Source organism: Abramis brama (genome assembly GCF_963993115.1).
Source record: "Abramis brama genome assembly, chromosome: 6".
NCBI classification, from domain to species: domain Eukaryota; kingdom Metazoa; phylum Chordata; class Actinopteri; order Cypriniformes; family Leuciscidae; genus Abramis; species Abramis brama.
In genome coordinates this window covers 16,824,993-16,842,724 of record NC_139968.1, presented here as the reverse complement: position 1 = coordinate 16,842,724, position 17,732 = coordinate 16,824,993, and the positions used below count along the sequence as shown (strand labels likewise).

General features: G+C 37.1%; 2 protein-coding genes across 3 annotated transcripts; both read right to left on the bottom strand.

The window, feature by feature from the left end:
• Positions 1-3,745: 3,745 nt before the first annotated feature.
• dnal4b (dynein, axonemal, light chain 4b) lies at positions 3,746-9,036 on the bottom strand. 2 transcript variants are annotated; one of them, XM_084118021.1, is made up of 4 exons: positions 8,895-9,036; positions 8,345-8,427; positions 5,284-5,367; positions 3,746-5,196 (listed from the first exon to the last, which is right to left on the bottom strand). In XM_084118021.1, the coding sequence occupies exons 2-4, from the start codon at positions 8,414-8,416 to the stop codon at positions 5,032-5,034; spliced, it is 321 nt and encodes a 106-aa protein (XP_083974147.1). In that variant the 5' UTR covers positions 8,417-8,427; positions 8,895-9,036; the 3' UTR covers positions 3,746-5,031. The 2 variants fall into 2 exon arrangements, with proteins under 2 accessions (XP_083974147.1, XP_083974148.1); XM_084118022.1 differs by having other exon boundaries at positions 8,384-8,427.
• Positions 9,037-11,621: 2,585 nt separating this feature from the next.
• nptxrb (neuronal pentraxin receptor b) lies at positions 11,622-15,868 on the bottom strand. Its single transcript, XM_084116952.1, has 5 exons — positions 14,991-15,868; positions 13,520-13,754; positions 13,189-13,430; positions 12,927-13,106; positions 11,622-12,490 (listed from the first exon to the last, which is right to left on the bottom strand). The coding sequence occupies exons 1-5, from the start codon at positions 15,681-15,683 to the stop codon at positions 12,257-12,259; spliced, it is 1,584 nt and encodes a 527-aa protein (XP_083973078.1). The 5' UTR covers positions 15,684-15,868; the 3' UTR covers positions 11,622-12,256.
• Positions 15,869-17,732: the final 1,864 nt, after the last annotated feature.

Sequence of the window (17,732 nt, the reverse complement as noted above, 5' to 3'; positions counted from 1 at the left end):
GGCCGGTCTGAGTATTTCACAATCTGCTCAGTTACTGGGATTTTCACGCACAACCATTTCTAGGGTTTACAAAGAATGCTGTGAAAAGGGAAAAACATCCAGTATGCGGCAGTCCTGTGGGCGAAAATGCCTTGTTGATGCTAGAGGTCAGAGGAGAATGGGCCGACTGATTCAAGCTGATAGAAGAGCAACTTTGACTGAAATAACCACTCGTTACAACCGAGGTATGCAGCAAAGCATTTGAGAAGCCACAACACGCACAACCTTGAGGCGGATGGGCTACAACAGCAGAAGACCCCACCGGGTACCACTCATCTCCACTACAAATAGGAAAAAGAGGCTACATTTTGCACGAGCTCACCAAAATTGGACAGTTGAAGACTGGAAAAATGTTGCCTGGTCTGATGAGTCTCGATTTCTGTTGAGACATTCAGATGGTAGAGTCAGAATTTGGCGTAAACAGAATGAGAACATGGATCCATCATGCCTTGTTCCCACTGTGCAGGCTGGTGGTGGTGGTGTAATGGTGTGGGGGATGTTTTCTTGGCACACTTTAGGCCCCTTAGTGCCAATTGGGCATCGTTTAAATGCCACAGCCTACCTGAGCATTGTTTCTGACCATGTCCATCCCTTTATGACCATCATGTACCCATCCTCTGATGGCTACTTCCAGCAGGATAATGCACTATGTCACAAAGCTCGAATCATTTCAAATTGGTTTCTTGAACATGACAATGAGTTCACTGTACTAAAATGGCCCCCACAGTCACCAGATCTCAACCCAATAGAGCATCTTTGGGATGTGGTGGAACGGGAGCTTCGTGCCCTGGATGTGCATCCCACAAATCTCCATCAACTGCAAGATGCTATCCTATCAATATGGGCCAACATTTCTAAAGAATGCTTTCAGCACCTTGTTGAATCAATGCCACGTAGAATTAAGGCAGTTCTGAAGGCGAAAGGGGGTCAAACACAGTATTAGTATGGTGTTCCTAATAATCCTTTAGGTGAGTGTATATTGAAATTACAATAAAACTTTAAAAATATTATAAAATGTTATAAAAATATATTACTAATATATCAATATATTTATACATAAATTTATAAAAATGTTTTATTTTATTTTTTTCAGTATTTTGTTTTTTACATTTTTATAAACATTTTTTATTTATTTATGTTTGTTCATGATAGAAAAAAACTAATTTGATTTTAAAAAGCTGTTGTCAATGCTAACATTAATGAAAATAGGCTAATTTTTCTAATCTAAATCAAATTAATAAAATATGAATATTTTAACAAAATAATAATATAAAAAATTAAAATATAATAAAATATTTATAGTATTATTCTATATCTTTTATTTTCAACAATTTGTTTTTCCAATGTTTTAAACATAAAACAATTTACATTCTTGATAATAAAAAAGCAAGCAAAAAAATAATAAAAAATCCTCGGTGGGACTGAACAAACAAATGATGAAATGTTGCTCCTTCACTGAAGTCTTATTTTCCCCAGTATTCCCTGTTATATGCTTTCACATTAAAATCATTTTTAACTGCCATGTAGAGTACAATCCAAAGTCTACTAGACCATTCTGAATCAGGTGGGACAGGTGCACAAATGCTCTTTTGGGTCTCATAATCTCACCCTGTATATCTGATGGGGGACCTCCTCACCATGGTAAATCTGAGACAGATAGGCATGTGCATCTCTCAAGCACACATGCACCCACATTCACATCTAATCATGCCCCAGCAGATGAATAACCCGGAGAACACCTCACACCGCCTGGTGCTTTTGTGATCAAATCTGCATGTTTGCTAATCTTGCATCATGGCATGCAATCAGAAATCAGATACACAGCAAAAGGCGAAGTGTATGGCGTTACTCTAAGCCAATGATGATACAGATATAGATAAACACACAGAAGTGCATGTACACATATATAATTAGTTATCATTCAGCACCTTGTATAAGTGGATGGTCTATTATGTCTTTATCTGGGTTGCTAAGTAACAGTTTTGAAATTAAGCTGATCAAAAGGGAGACGCCAGAAGGCCAAACGATTAAAGCAAAGTTGTTTAGAGTGTGGGAGGCTGTTTTCATTAAGTGCTGCAGACCAAAAGATTGGCTATGGTTTTATAATATGCCAGGCAGGAACGTGCATTTCACCATTTCAAGCGCACACAAAAGTGAAAATTCTTACAAACCCATTACGGGGTGATATTGGTGCCTGCAAATGTACAAATCATAACCGTATATTTCATTAAGTGATATAATGTTAATATACCAATCTTTGCCTATCAAAATCGTTCACGCAGGAACTTCCTTTTACTGGTTTTATCATATATTATTCAGTAATTTATAGCTTTTACTTGAAAAAAAACCACAAAAAAAAACCCAGATTTGGCAATATTATACAGTAAAATTATATGCAATGTTAATTTAGTTTTCACTGCACAGTTACAATTAACAAATAAACATGTTTTAGTGTAGAATTTTCACTTTTTTACAGTGTGGTATTGCCTTTTCATTCATATTTGAATTTACATGAATGCAAATAAGATTTGAAAGCTGCAGCAGAGTGCTCGAAACAACTTTTATTACGAGGCTCATTTTTTTTTTTTTTTTTTTTTTTGGAGCTTGACAGCAACCGTGCCCATGCACTTTCATTGAAAGTAAAAGAGCAGCATGAACATTCTGCTAAATATCTGTTTTTATGTAAATGATGACAACATTTGGTAAAGTATTACTTAAGCATAATGTGCAATACCTGATGCACAAGTGGATGTACTTTTGCTGTAGGTATGAAGGTGAGCAAAGAAAGGTTATTGTGTGTATATGGGAAGGAGGGCACAGTAACCTGACAGCAGGTCAGTGTGTGTGTGTGTGTGTGTGTGTAAACAGATGCTCTGAGCCAGATTTCTACACTCCCTTGTGCAATAATGTGTCAATAAAATGAGCCTCAACAACTCAACATTTGAACCCATGCTCTTTAAAACCACTTAGATCCACTCAACGCATACATATAGGCTAAACAAAATAAATCAACTGCCCGACACAGGATGTGGTTTAGACCAAAGGATCATGGTATTTTTCTCCACAGACAACCATTTAAAAGCAGTGTTGGGGAAAGTTACTTTTACATGTAGGCTAATGTTACAATTAGGGATGTGCACGAATACGAAAAATTTCAATGCTTTTGCGTTCTCTCACAATTACATAGGTAATTATTTTGTACATAATTTGAGGGTATCAGGGATCAATATGAGTGGTATTGAGTGGCTTATCTTCAAGTGAGAAGTGAAATCTGATGTACTGTATGTAACCGACTACCGCAGCAAGACTCACCATGTCCCTTTAGGGCGTAGAATGTATTACTCATTTTCCATGCATTTCCGAATTCAGATTTAGCTTCGACCACATCCGTACCAATATTGCGTTACTCACTAAAAAAGCAACTAATTGAGTTACTTAGTTACTTTATATGGAAAGTAATGCTGTTACTTTTGGATTACTTTTTCCTCACCTGGGCTGGCTTGTTCGTTTCTTAATAACAAGAATTTTTTTTAATATTTTTGTCAAATGTTAAAGGGCCTATATGCAACTTTTTCCCCAAAATAAACGTAACAATAGCCTTTTTATTTGACCATTTATGACTCAAACATCTCCTGATGAGCATACTGACACCTTGTCAGCTCACAGTGGGTGCACCTATAAGCCTGTATCCTATTTTTCCTATTTTCTGTCGGGTCGGATTTTTCGCGCGCTGTCTGCGGATGTGACGTCAAGCGCGTTCATGTTAAACGTTTCAGATCACTCTGCCACCACCGCTAGTCAGCAAACAAACTTAGTTTCTCAAACAATATATGTATTTGACTGTTCTTACCTCTGTAAACATAATGTAGACTTCTTTGCAGCGGATGACTTGTGAAGTGTGCACGTACGAGAGCGAGCAGAAAGGAAGAGCAGTTCCGTTTTTTGGCCACAGGTGTCAGTCGCGAGTTTAAATTTCAGAAAAAAGCATATAGCCCCTTTAAAGGCCCTTTCACAGCAAAAGTGAAATGAATAAGCCACAGGTTAAATGAAATACCTGTACAGTAGAGGGCGCAGCTCAAACACAGACATGCTGCTTCTCTAAAGTCATTTTTGCTTATTAGTATGATTGAACTGGATCATCAAATGTCAACAGTTAAGACATTGGTTAATAAATTGAGATTAAATAAAGTATATTTGTGTTATTTAACATATTTAATAATGGTTTGCGTAATATTACGAGTTTGCATTTCACTGTTTTTCATATTGAGGAATACTGAATCTATCTTTATGCAAGTGAGATTAGTACAAGAAACAGTATTAAAAGTACTAGTGAAAAATAAGTACTAGAGTTTTCATACTACAAAAGGTTCTTTAAATTTTTAAGATGTTTTTCATTCAAAGAAAAAAAATTAACAACTGTTCACTGAAAGGTTCTTTGGGGAACCAAAAATAGTTCTTTATTGCCATATGGTGCACAAAAAAAACTCGCTTAAGTAACTTTATTTTTAGTGTGTGTGTAAAATAAAAAGGTACAAAAGAGTTTCACTCTATTGGGGTTTTATTACACAAGACATAATAAGTCATTAATAAAAACAAAAACACATTGCAGTTGTGCAAAATTTACAACTCTTATAAAATATCGGAAATATTAAAAACAGATCATACGTATTCACATATTAATTTAAAAAATAGCATTCTGTCTTATAAAAATACTTTATCCATTCAGAAAAAAAACGGAAGGAATAGAAATGATAAACAGGACGGACAGAAAGGAGACAGATGGAGAAAAGGAGTGGCAGAGATGGACAATAAAACCCACAGATGGCCTGTCAGCCAACTGTTAATATGAAGAGGAAAACATAAAATGCTACATTCATGTACAAAATGATGCACCCTGTTCAGTACAGGATATATAATCAAACAATAAAGAAACATATACATACTTGTGGCACATCCTTTATAAAGTCAGAAAGCACGTGAAAAGTGAGTCATTCAGGAACACTTCCATACGCACACCGCCAAACTTCCACCGAAGAACATGTAAAGAAGATTCTTCACTTCGTGTGTAATTTCGAAACCAAAGCCCTCGCCAATCACCACATGCCAAGAGTTCCCAAACTTCTTATCCATCGACTCCTTAATCATTTTAGCGGCACTCTGTTGAGAAGAAAATAACGTTACGAATCACAAAGGAGATCTTATTAAAATCTCAACAACTTCTTTTAGATGGGAATGTGAGCTAACCTCATTATTAGAGGCAAACTTCTCGCACGCCGTAACGCAGAGCTCCATGGTTTCCACCCGCATCTCCTCAGCCATATCTGTGTGCTGTGGAGGAAATACATGTAGCGGCTCAATTTGACCCACATCGAATTTTGGTGGTTTGATGGGCTTTTTTTTATAAAGGGTCATGAACATGCCTGCAAAGTGTCGACACTCTGACGTATTGTGGAATGTGCGTACAAAATTTATATTATAATTATGATGTTTCGACCCGCATATATCATGGTTAAAGGCAGCTGCACAGACACAAAATAAACCCTTTTTTTGTTATGCCAGTTTCCCACATACTTTCTGAGGGTACTATTGACAGTAGAGCTATATGATTCTGGACAAACTGAAAAATCACGATTTTTTTGTTTCAAATAGAGATTGCGATTCTCCCATGATTCTGAACAGACAACTAAACAAAATAACGTAATTTACTAGAGGTTCTGACAAAATGTTAATTGCTGCAGTCTATTTAAAATGTTTTATTAATTTGAATGAATAAAAATAGTTTTGAATAAATGATTCAATGACTCGCTCATAAACACTTGTTTCATTACTGGATGAATCAGTGTTTTTGAACGAATCTCTTGAGTGAATGATTCAGTGACAAATACAATTTTAACAGTCACTTGTCGCCACCTACTGGTGTAACGATGTAATCGCTACAATCGTTATTTAACGTAAATATCTGCTCTGTTTTAATCACTACTAGGCCTGTCACGATTATGAAATTTGGCTGACGATTAATTGTCTAAAAAATAATTGCGGTTATGCCGATTAATTGTCAGTTTTAGGGCTTTGGCGATTATGCCGATTAATTGTCTGTTTTAGGGCTTTGTGCTTCATTCATTAAATAATTGTGATTAATTTAATCCTTTGTAAGTTATCATTTTGCAGTGTAAGATTACAGTTAACACCTTTAAATATTAAATAAATATATTCAATAGCTATGACAATTTGTGTATTAAACTTAGTAAGTGTATAAATCAGCAGCAAAAAGTAATTTTTGAAAACATCTGCACAGTAATTTAATAAAATCTAAACATGTTAATAAAAACAAATGTGCACAAACCATGATAATATGATGCACTTCAAAACAGAGCGGAACAAAGCGCGTATGCGCATCGCGGGTGCAGAATGATGTGCTTAATGCAACATGGAGTCACAGTGCGCAGTGCTGCACAAGTGCGCATTTAAAAGTTCACGGCACAAAGCGAAGAAATGTCGAGGGCACAAATCCTAGTGTATATCAGTCCAACAGTTTATTGATCATTTGTTTCTTCACAGTTTTAAACTCCAGTTATTGTGCGTCTGATGCCAATTCATAGTCCTTGTGCTGTGTAGGCACACGGTAGCGAGCGAGTCATTTAGAAACAGCAAAAAACTCCAGCAAAATAAAGTCATTTTATGCAAATCCACAGCCCTTTATCTACAGATCAAGCATTATAACGTCAATGTCACATTGGAGAAAGTTTTACCGAGTATCCTGTCGTAACCGGACGACGCGCGCTGTTTGAATGCTGAACGGAATGATTGACAGCTGCAGAGTTTGAATGCTGAACGGAATGATTGACAGCTGCAGACGAGTTTGTGAACTTTAATTTAACAATGTAAATATACTACTGTCCCTCACATTAAGCTATGGAATGGCTTTAGATGACTTTGAATATATTGCTGGAAAACGTAATTAGTGCTTGTCTATTTATTTTGGTCCATGACTCCCCCTTGTGCCATAGGCCTATAAAAGAGCAATAATCGCGGTTGTCTGAAACAATCGCGGTTAGATCAAATAATCGCGATCAGACGGTTATTTAATTATCGCGACAGGCCTAATCACTACCGTAGACATCAGTGTTTATATCTGAACAATAAACTTTTATCCAAGTACTTCTATGATATTATGAATATTTGTAGCACAGAAATAATGATACTGTGATTTTGAAAAGACTGTGAAGCAGCGCAAACGCAGATCTGAATGTTCTAGTGTGATTTTGTTAAAGGTTTAATAGACACATGAGAATCGTTGTCATTTAGGAATAAGATCGCATATGTTTCAGTCGAGATTGTAATCTTTTAACGATTAATCGTGCAGCTCTAATTGACATTTACATTTATGCATTTGACAGACAGAAATAAAAAAGTTAATTGCAACTTTTTACCTCACAATTCAGACTTTTTTTCCCCACAGAATTTTCTATATCTCTCAATTCGAACTTTATAACACTCAACTGCGAGTTTATGTCTTACAATTCTGAAAATTCTGAAAAATTAAAAAGGTCATTCTGGCTTTTTTTGAAAAAAAATTTCTCAGAATCGCGAGATATTATTTTGCAATTGTGAGCTATAAAGAGAGAAAAATTAAGAGATGTGAGATATAAAAATTGCAATTGTGAGGAAAAAAGGTGGAATTGTGAGAAATACCTTTTTTTATTCTGTGGCAGAAAGAAGCTTCTATAGTTTATAATATTCATAACTTGTAAAAAAAAATATTTGTATAATGATTTTATACTTCAAATGTTCTCATGTTTTTTTTTGTAAAAACTTCACAATATAATGTCATAAGTTAACATTAGTTATCTATAGTTAAAATGAACTAAGAATGAAAAATACAGCATTTATTAATCTTAGTTCATGTTAATTTCAACATTTACTAATACACAAATACAAAAGTTGTATTTGTTAACATTAGTTAATGCAGTGTGAATTAACATGAACAAAGTTTTGTATAAAACTAAATTAACAAAGATTAATAAATGCAGAAACAAATGTATTGCTCGTTGTTAGTTTATGTTAGTTAATACAAACTATTGTTAACAAATGAGACCTTATTGTATGTAAAGTGTTCCCTTTTTTTCTTTTTGTAGTGTGTGAGAAGTTTTAAATGTTAATGGTTTTTACCAGATTTTTGCTGGTTTCCAAAGTGTGATTTTTGGTGAATTGTATTTGACAAGCACCATAAAAATCACACCCAGAATTTGAACCTAATATAATGAGATTCAGGAAAATTAAAATCCATTTAAGCAACAGTTTTTACCCGTATGAGAGGAAAGCTGTGTAGTCTCTTATAGTCTACCTCGTCCTTCTTGCCATCAACTGTCTCTGCCATGATGTTAAGCTCTAGATGAGGAAACATTAACAGATGTAAGATACCAGAAATCATATCTAATAAATCTAAGATGGGTATGGGAAACTGTGGTATCATTAATACCATGGTATTTTGATATATACTATAGTACAGCAAACGTACTTCAAAGAATACAATGCCATTTCTATTATAAGGGTTTAATGATATTACCATGGTACATTGTCCAAACAACGTTAACACCATAGTACTTTTTTGATAATATAAATGTAATATAAAAACATATTTTAAGGTGGTTACTAATAGTTCTGCATGTTTATGAAGCTAGCTTTGCTTTGGAAAGCAAACAGTATAATATTAGGAAACCTGCTAGCTCGTTAGCATTGTTAGCTCACTTGATTTGCTCGGTCTCTAGCTTTTATTTCCATTAGTCTTTTCACTACCTAAGCATTTAACGTTGCATATAAACGAACGCGGAAGGTGTGAAGAGACATTTACGTACCGTAGTGAAAGAAAACTCAAGTTATATGAGCTTAAACCGACGTCGCTAAGGAGACATGTCCACCATAGCAACCACTCCTGCGCGTCAGCTGAGAGCGTAGCCCCGCCTCTCGCAAAGAGAAGCTACTCTTGATTGGTCCTTTGGCGTGTCGGTCAAGGAGTTCAAGAACACGTCATGCACCTGTATTTTGTCATTTGGCGAGATTTTCTTTATTTCGTAATGTCTATTTGGGACAAAGCATGGAAAATGCACATTAAAGACGTATCTGAAAACACTACATAGGATTTATACAGTTAATAATGTTTTGGGGGAAAAAAGAAACAATTTTGAATTAGTTTTATTATCATTGCATTAACTCAAGATTATTTTGGAAGGATTATTTTGAAAGAAAACTGGGGTGTATGATATGGAATGTAAAGATGAATAGCCTATACATTATGCTATTTTTTTTTTTAAAGAAAATACAAAGCTAATTGCAGCTAATTGTGATAATAATGTAGGCGAATACCTCTTGTTCTTGTGGCGTTGAGTAATAAATAATGGTAATTTCATTGGGGTATTCTTAAAAAGGTTACTGTAAAACATCCAACGGATCACATCTGTTATGTATAAAGTCAGCATGAATCAGAAGTCATGATAATCTTTACTTCCCGAATGTGACATATATTCGAGTTAAATGGCTTCTCAAACAAGAACAAATGTAGGGCGGGACTTGGTTTTTGTCCATTGCAAATCGTTTGGATGGCTGGTTTGTTATTGGTCAATCTCATGTGAGTGACAGGTTGCCCCGCCCTCGTGCCAGTAAACGCATCATCAAAGAAAAGAAGAGATGTCACTGCAAGAGGGAGAGGAAGATATTTTGATTTAGGATTAAGGGCACATGGATTTTAGTAACATGATGTGCATAGACAAATCATTTATAATAAATACTGCAATATTCCTTTAAAAAATAAAAATAAAAAATGCCAACTTTCACAGTGACTTTAAAATATATAATTAACATTATTACTTGCTTTTTAAAATAATTCACCCAAAAATTAATATTAGCTATGTTATCATGTCATTCCAAAACTTTACGCTGCATATTTACACATCTTCTATCCACACAACAAGTAAACTATCCATTTAAGCTCAGTATTTTATGAGCCCAGACAGCAGCTGTGTCACGTCCCCATTCAACCCCTGCACTGCATGATGAAAACTGCCCTCTAGATGCTGCATCCGTCCCGCCGCATTCATCTTTGTTGTTTTCTCTCACTTTTTACTGACCTGCATTAAGCTCTAGACACATCTGTGCACAGCTGCTGAGTTTGGCCCAGATAACTGTCACTCTGATCTGAGACCTGTCAGCAAGAGTTCATAGTTATGTTATATTACATTACAATTCACACTAGTGCAGTACTGTCACTTTTTGTAAAATAATCACTTACTTGACCTAATAAAAACCTTTTTAGTTCCCCATTTCAGTCAAATAAAAGGCATGAATTATAGATGTGCTCTGCGGTTAAAAGTTAACAGCAGATAAACTTTACAACAGTGCAATAAAGCTCAAATGATCTTAAATACTTTCTCCTATATATCCCAATTTAGTATTCAGGGACAGCATTAAGATAGCCATTTGTAGGTTAGGATATACATTATTTAAATGCATTCGGATTTTGCGGCACAGCGTTTGATCATCTAAAAGCTTTCCGTGACTTTCCCAGACAGACCATGCTTTGATTTGTGGATTATAGGGGATTTTCAGTTACTAGATAGATTTACAAATAAAAGCAGGGGGAGGGGATAATCTAACCTCTGATGTGAGCAAGAATATAAAAGGAAGTTAAGAATGGTACCTTATGAGAAGAAGAGAAGAGGCTTGCAACAGATGGAGTCTGTCTGCGCATTGAACACAGTGACACTTACAGAGCGTCACTTTATGAATGTGTCAAACAGCAGGGAATAAAGGTAGCCTTTGTACACCATCCTTGTTATGGTATTATTTTTTTATGTGATTGTGTTTTCTTGCCCAGCTGCTTGTTTATGATTGTTAAACTTTAAACATTATTGAAAAGATGAAATTAATTGAAATGGCAAATACAGATTGTACAGAGCAGAGGAAATGCACACAGAGAGAGAGAGAGAGAGAGAGAGAGAGAGAGCGAGAGAGAGAGAGAGAGAAGAAAAGGTTTCTGGTGGGAGAGAAGCTTCAGGGGTCAAGTGAGTGTGATGGAGGGGGTGATAAACACACATCTATAATTCAGCAGCAGCATGAAGAGAGTGAATGAGAGGATGAGAATGAGAATAACCAGGATTTGCATAAATTTTCATTCTAAACACTGAGCCAATTATAATCTCATTGTGCATGTACAGTGTTACTTCATGTATATGTTTTGCTTTGGATTGGTCTAAGGAGTAGTGAATGATAAATCCAATTTAAGACAATGCACTCTCATATTTATTTTCTTCACCTTTTTAATATTTTCATCCACATTTGTCACAATATCATTGTAGATCCTTGGTGGTGCAAATATGAAGAAGCACTACACTGACATTACAGCTGATCATCAACCAATTGCAAGAGTCAAATAAACAGACAGGCACTTCCCTAAGCTGTTCTCTGTGATGGGGCAAGGAGGGCTATAGGTACAATGCAAAGGTAACACGACAAGATGCTAAATACTGTTTTACATTCATATTTTCATAGTGAGTGGGCTGCATATCAGATCTTCAAAATTTTGTGTGACGTTTAAGATACTAAGCTTCAAATAACACATTTTGGTTCAAATATTTGTGGATCTCGCTGAACCTGTGAGAGAAAATACATTGCAGAGTAAGTACCCATTTCACCAGATGCAAAAATAACAAAATGTTAAGACATGTTCTGATAAAGATAAGACGTTGTACACCTTTAGGTGCTGCCGGACCGAAAGTGACCCTAAGGAACTGGAAATAAAAACAAGAAAGCAAAAGGCTGCTCTGGGGAAAAGCGAAAGCTCCACTTTACACAAATAATGAAACAAGAGCAAGACAAGTGCTGTGATAATGAGTCAAATCCATCTTATTAGAAAAACATTCTCTAAATCTGAAGGGACCACTGTGCGGTAATGCTTTAAGAAGGGCATGAAATAACACAAGCAACACGAGACACAAACAGGCCTTTAAAAGCCATCGGCAGCAGCTCTATCCGAACGAACACAATCACACACACAGACAAATCCCTTTCCTGTAGAAATGAACACTCAGAGAGAGTGTAGCTCTACCGTAAATACATTCTTTACTTAAACCGGGACCACAGCACAATTGTCATACATTTCAAGCCTTATTTTTTCTTATTTACCACCTCCTTAAAAAAGAAAGGTATGAACCCATGGTCCCGTTCATTGCCGGGGATGGGAGCTCTGAACACAGGGGTCCACGTGGTCCTTGACAGCCCCACCAAACACGTCCACATCTCGGTCCGTCCAGGGCACCACGTTTCCCAGCCGTGGCGATTCTGGGCAAGCCGCCAGAGCGGCCACTTCTGTTGGCGACAACACCCGGTCCCAAAGGTTAAATAAGGAAAGCTCCCCAACAAGAGCCTGGGATGCATCAAACCGCCCACCAAGGGTGTCCTGCAGTGAAGCCAAGGAGAGCCGAAGGGTTACACATTGATAAACACAATGTTGCATCAAAAATAATGTGCAGAAATGGTTCCTTCAAGGAACAACACCTTGTGAAAGGGGTTGTACCCTCAAAGGTACACCTTTGTACTTTAACGACTCCTGAAGGACGCAAACAGTGTCAGGGAAAAAATGTCCAAAAATTGTACCTTAAGGGGTAAAACAGCTTGGACAACTTTGTACCTTATCTACCCCTAAAAGGTGCATGTTAGTAGCTTAGAGCTGAAAAATGTACCATTTAGGGTGCTACTAAACTTTAAGGGGTGCGAAGGGTACTGCCCCATTGACAAACTGTTGCACTCCTAAAGGTTAAAAATTTTAGCAATTTTTTCTGAGAGTTAAGGTGTACTTTCGAGGGTGTATTCAGACACTTCCAGAACTTGCTCACCTGTTCCTGTCCCAATACCAAGACGCCCCCGGATTTGATTGGGTGCCATGCGGATAACCCTTCACCCCGTCCTCTCAACTTTCCGCTTTGATATGCTTTCCAAACTCCATCCCGAAGGGTCCAACTCACACATATGTGCTGCCAGATGCCCTGCGGCAAAGATAGAGGCAGCTGTGCCACCTGTAAATGGAGGGAACGGTTGAGTCCATCAACTGTGTTCTGCAAGGTTGTTGCGGATGGAAGGTGTGGCGATGTGTCTTACCTTATCATTGATGAGTAGTTCTGCAGGATTATGAATTCCCTGCAACAGGACAATTTCATTGGGTTGTTCCGGTACAGCATAGGAAAATGGTGTCCCAATTCCACTCTCGGCAGGCTTGAGCCACAGACATGCCGTGAAGGCGTACATCTCTGGAATATTCCGCCTGACAAGCCCATACATGTAGTTAGTTCGCACAGGGAAGGAAAGTTTATACCCTTGGGGGTAACTGTAATCTGTAAGACCTGAGGAGAAAAGATTAAGAGAATGAGTTTAAAATCGAGAGACAATTTCACCCCCTTTCCCCTGAGTTGGACCCAACCCTCCTGCTTACTCTGTTCCAGCTCTGCAATACGCTCTTGCAGGGTGTTGAGTCCCTGGTCGATGTGCTGGTGGTGGCTCTGGGTCTCTTTGCGCAGGTTCTTCCTCTCCTTCTCCAGTAGTCTAATCTTCTTTTCCAGCTCTCCCTCCAGATCCTCCACAGGCCTGCCAGGCTCGCCCACCACTACGCTCCCCAATGTGCTCACAGTGTGCTCAGTGTGGTTCAACGCTGCAGGGCCGATTTCCAACTGAGAGAGAATTATGCAAGAGGTCATTATTGCAAAACCTAATGTATCCTGTTTAGCGTGTTTATCTGATTAGGCTATATTAGATTCATTTGCATTACAAGAACTTAAAAAATGATGTGCTGTTGAATTAGAAAAACTTTTAACATTCAAAGAGAGCAAGATGTTAGTATTATTTCTGATCCTCAAACACCTATTATTTTTAGAAGACTTGAAATATGATGCATGAGTTGTACAAACTACCTTTTTAAATCTTTTATGTTGCTTTCACATCCTTTTGGAAGCTTAAGCTCCTTCTAATTGCATAGAAAAGAGCAACCACTACATTCTTCAAAATATATTATTCCTCAGAATAGAGTCATATGGCTTTGGAACGACATAAGGCTGAGTAAATTCAATTCACATTTATTTGAATAGCACTTTTTACAATACATATAGTTTCACAGCAGCTTTGCAGAAAATGCATGTTTCAATGATAAATAAATTTTGCCCTAATGAACAGGAAATCTAGCATAAAATCAAGATATTTCCTTTAACCTCTTTAAATGATAACAGAATTTTCATTATTGACTATACTAATCCGTAACATTGTTATTTTAGTAGTATGTATTTTATAAAATATCTTAAAATATCGTATATTTAAAATTTTCGTTTAAATTTTACTTTTTGTAATTTGTTGTCCTTTTGTCATTTTTATAGTTTTAGTTTTTTATATTTCTTAGCTTTAAATGTATTTTCTTTTTCTATTTCAGATATAATTTTAGCAATTTTAGTACTTCAACTTATTTAATTTCAGTTAGTTGACCAGTTTTCCATTTAATATTATATTTTATTTTATTCCAGCTTTATTTCAATTAATAAAAACGATTTTTAATAGTTTTTTTTTTTTTGTTTCAGTTAACAATAACAACTCTGATCCATAAGTCTATATCACAACATCTACAAATCAGGTGTAGCCAAGAACCTGTACTATTCTCTCCTCCCTCATGATTTATGTATATGCCTTTCAGGAGATGAACAAGATGGAGGGGAAAGGAATCACTGTCAAGGTGAGAAAGAGACACAGAGACATACTACAATATCTGTGAACAGGGACACTTCTCCTCAAAATCCCCAAGAATTTTGATGCGTCTTTGCAAACGAGTTTATTTACAAAACTGTTTTCCCTGCCCCGCCACCAAATTCCCTTTCAGACAGAGAATTATACTGTAAAGACTTAAAGAGTTTATTATTACCAACCTCCAACTTCTCTATGCGATCTTTAAGTTGAAGGATCGCTCTCTCCAGTTCCTCCACAGCCCGCGCCGTCTGCAGCTGTACTGCAACCGAGCTGCTCACATCATCCCCGGCCATGTGGCGCCGGTTGCTCGCCCACACTCCCATACTCCGCTCGTGCAGAGTCCTCTCCTCCAGTCCGTTCTCACACTCCGTGAGCTTCCCGGTTAACTCCGTGATGGTCTTCTGGTCAATGAGGATCTGGTCGTTTTGTTGCATGACGATCTGTCGGAGCTCCTCAGCAGTGATGCGGAGGCTCCAGTCCTCCTCGTCGACAAACGGGTCATCGGCTTGTTGTCTCAAATCCCTTGATTTGCAATCACTGATGGGAACAGGGGTACAAATGAGTCGATCGAGGGTGAACTGTTTGGGACTCGGCCCAGTCACGTCCCCAGTGCTCAATTCATTGAGCGACGGTATCTCCAGGCCGATGTCCAACCCGCCTCCTTCATAGGATTCAGCACCATGGAGAGCTCCGAGCGGGCCGGCGCGCGCCACGGATCCCGGCAGCGGCTCCAGCAGTGAGAGCGAGCTGTTGTCGGAGAGCGCCTGGGGCGCGGCGGCCGATGATCGCGAATACACGCTGGCGATGATGCAGATCCCCACGCCAAGAAAAGCCAGGAGGCCGGCGGACACCAAAACCACGACGAACTTCATCGCACCAATTGAGATTTACAATAAAAGCGCTGAATGTACCTTTAAGTGTGTTTAATAATTACAAAACAAAATGTAAACGAGATCACATTCAGTTTACATCAGAAGCAGGTGTGGATGAAATAAAGGTCGATGCATCGGTTGTTTTTCCTTCGCTCTCGGTAGATGATGCTGTGCCTCCTCCTCTCGTGTTGCTAAGCGCTCCTCCGACCGGTTACTATAGCTACTGCGCGCGAGACTGTGATAAAAATGCGTGTCACGCATGTGTCACATAGATATAATAAACACTTTTTGGTCTCTTCATCATCAATGAATGCTTTGGCAGAACATGCGAACAGACTGAGATGCTGAAAAGAAAATGCATAGCCTATTAGAACATAATGAGTGAATAGAATTGTTATACCAAAATTTAGTGATTCCATTTTGAACACAATCATGATTGTATAGGACACAATTTATGTATACCTTTTAAGTTTACACCATTTAATGGTTTGGGGTTCGTAAGATCTTTAAATGTTTTTGAAAGAAGTATCTTATGCTCACCAAAGGCTGCATTTATGTAATCAAAAATACAGTAAAAACAGTAATATTGTGAAATATTATTACTAATTAAAATACATAGCCTAATCGATTTGAATATATTTTAAAATGTAATTTATTCCTGTGATCAAAGCTGCATTTTCAGCATAATTACTCCAGTCTTCAGTGTCACATGTCATTCTATGATTATTTTTTTATAATCAAGAAACTTTTCTGATGATTATTATTGTTGAAAGCAGTTGAAATACAACTTTTTTGGGGTTCTTTGATTAATAGAAAGGTCAAAAGAAGAGCATTTATTTGAAAAAGTCATTTCAACAATGTAAACGTTTAGTCACTCTTGATCAATTTAATGCATCCTTGCTAAATAAATGCATTTTTTTTTTTTTTTTTAAACAGTAGTGTATGTGTGTGTATTTATCAGGTATTTATATATAATATAGAGTATTTTAGACACAGTAAATTATTTTGTCTATTTTTGCTCCATCAACGACAATAGTACCAAACCAAGCCAAAGCCTATCTCTATTCTGAGACAGTGAATAGTTGATTAAGTAACTCACTGCCTCTTGTTTCATTCCTGAATGAATTTATATTAAAGGGGTGGTTGATTACGATTTCACTTTTATTAACTTTTGTTAGTGTGTAATGTTGCTGTTTGAGCATAAACAACATCTGCAAAGTTATAAAGCTGAAAGTTCAAAGCAAAGGGAGATATTTGCTTTTACAGACATTTTTTTAAGGACTACAACAAACGGCTGGTAGACATTCATCCCGGCATCCTGACATCACCAACCCTAGAATTTACATAAACCCCGCCCCCTGAACGCGGTTTATAGACTATCAAGACAGAAAATGCTAATCAATGACTAGAAGATAACTACACATAAGCTACATAAATTCATCAACTAACCATTCAGAAATGTCCTGTTGCATTCTACATGTTGTCACTTCTTCTTGAGTCTCTCCATCATTGTCTGAATCCGATTTGAACAATAAAGGCTAAATTTTCAGTGCATTGTCTGTGTGAGTGCAAGCTGTTGAAGCTCCGCCCCCTGTGCCAGGAGAAGCAGCTCATTTGCATTTAAAGGAACAGACACAAAACGGTACATGCACCTTAAAAAAAGTGACAATTGTAACATGCTATATAAAAATATCTGTGGGGTATTTTGAGCTAAAACTTCACATACACACTCTGGGGACATCAGAGACTTATTTTATATCTTGTGAAAAGGGCATTATATCACCCCTTTTAATCGAATCTGCTGGATAAATGATGACTTTCTTATGAAGACCAGTCAGTCGTCGCCACCTACTGTCGAATCGACGTCAACTCCAGATATAGATTTGTAACTGTGGAAAGTGGAAGTGATGACCGCTTTACACTTATATATATATATATATATATATATATAAGCTTTGACGATTTTTTTTAAGGGAGTTTAAGAACATTTGAAGTATCATGTTAACCATGCGATTATATGGCAGACAATTTTTTTAAATTACCTAAAAT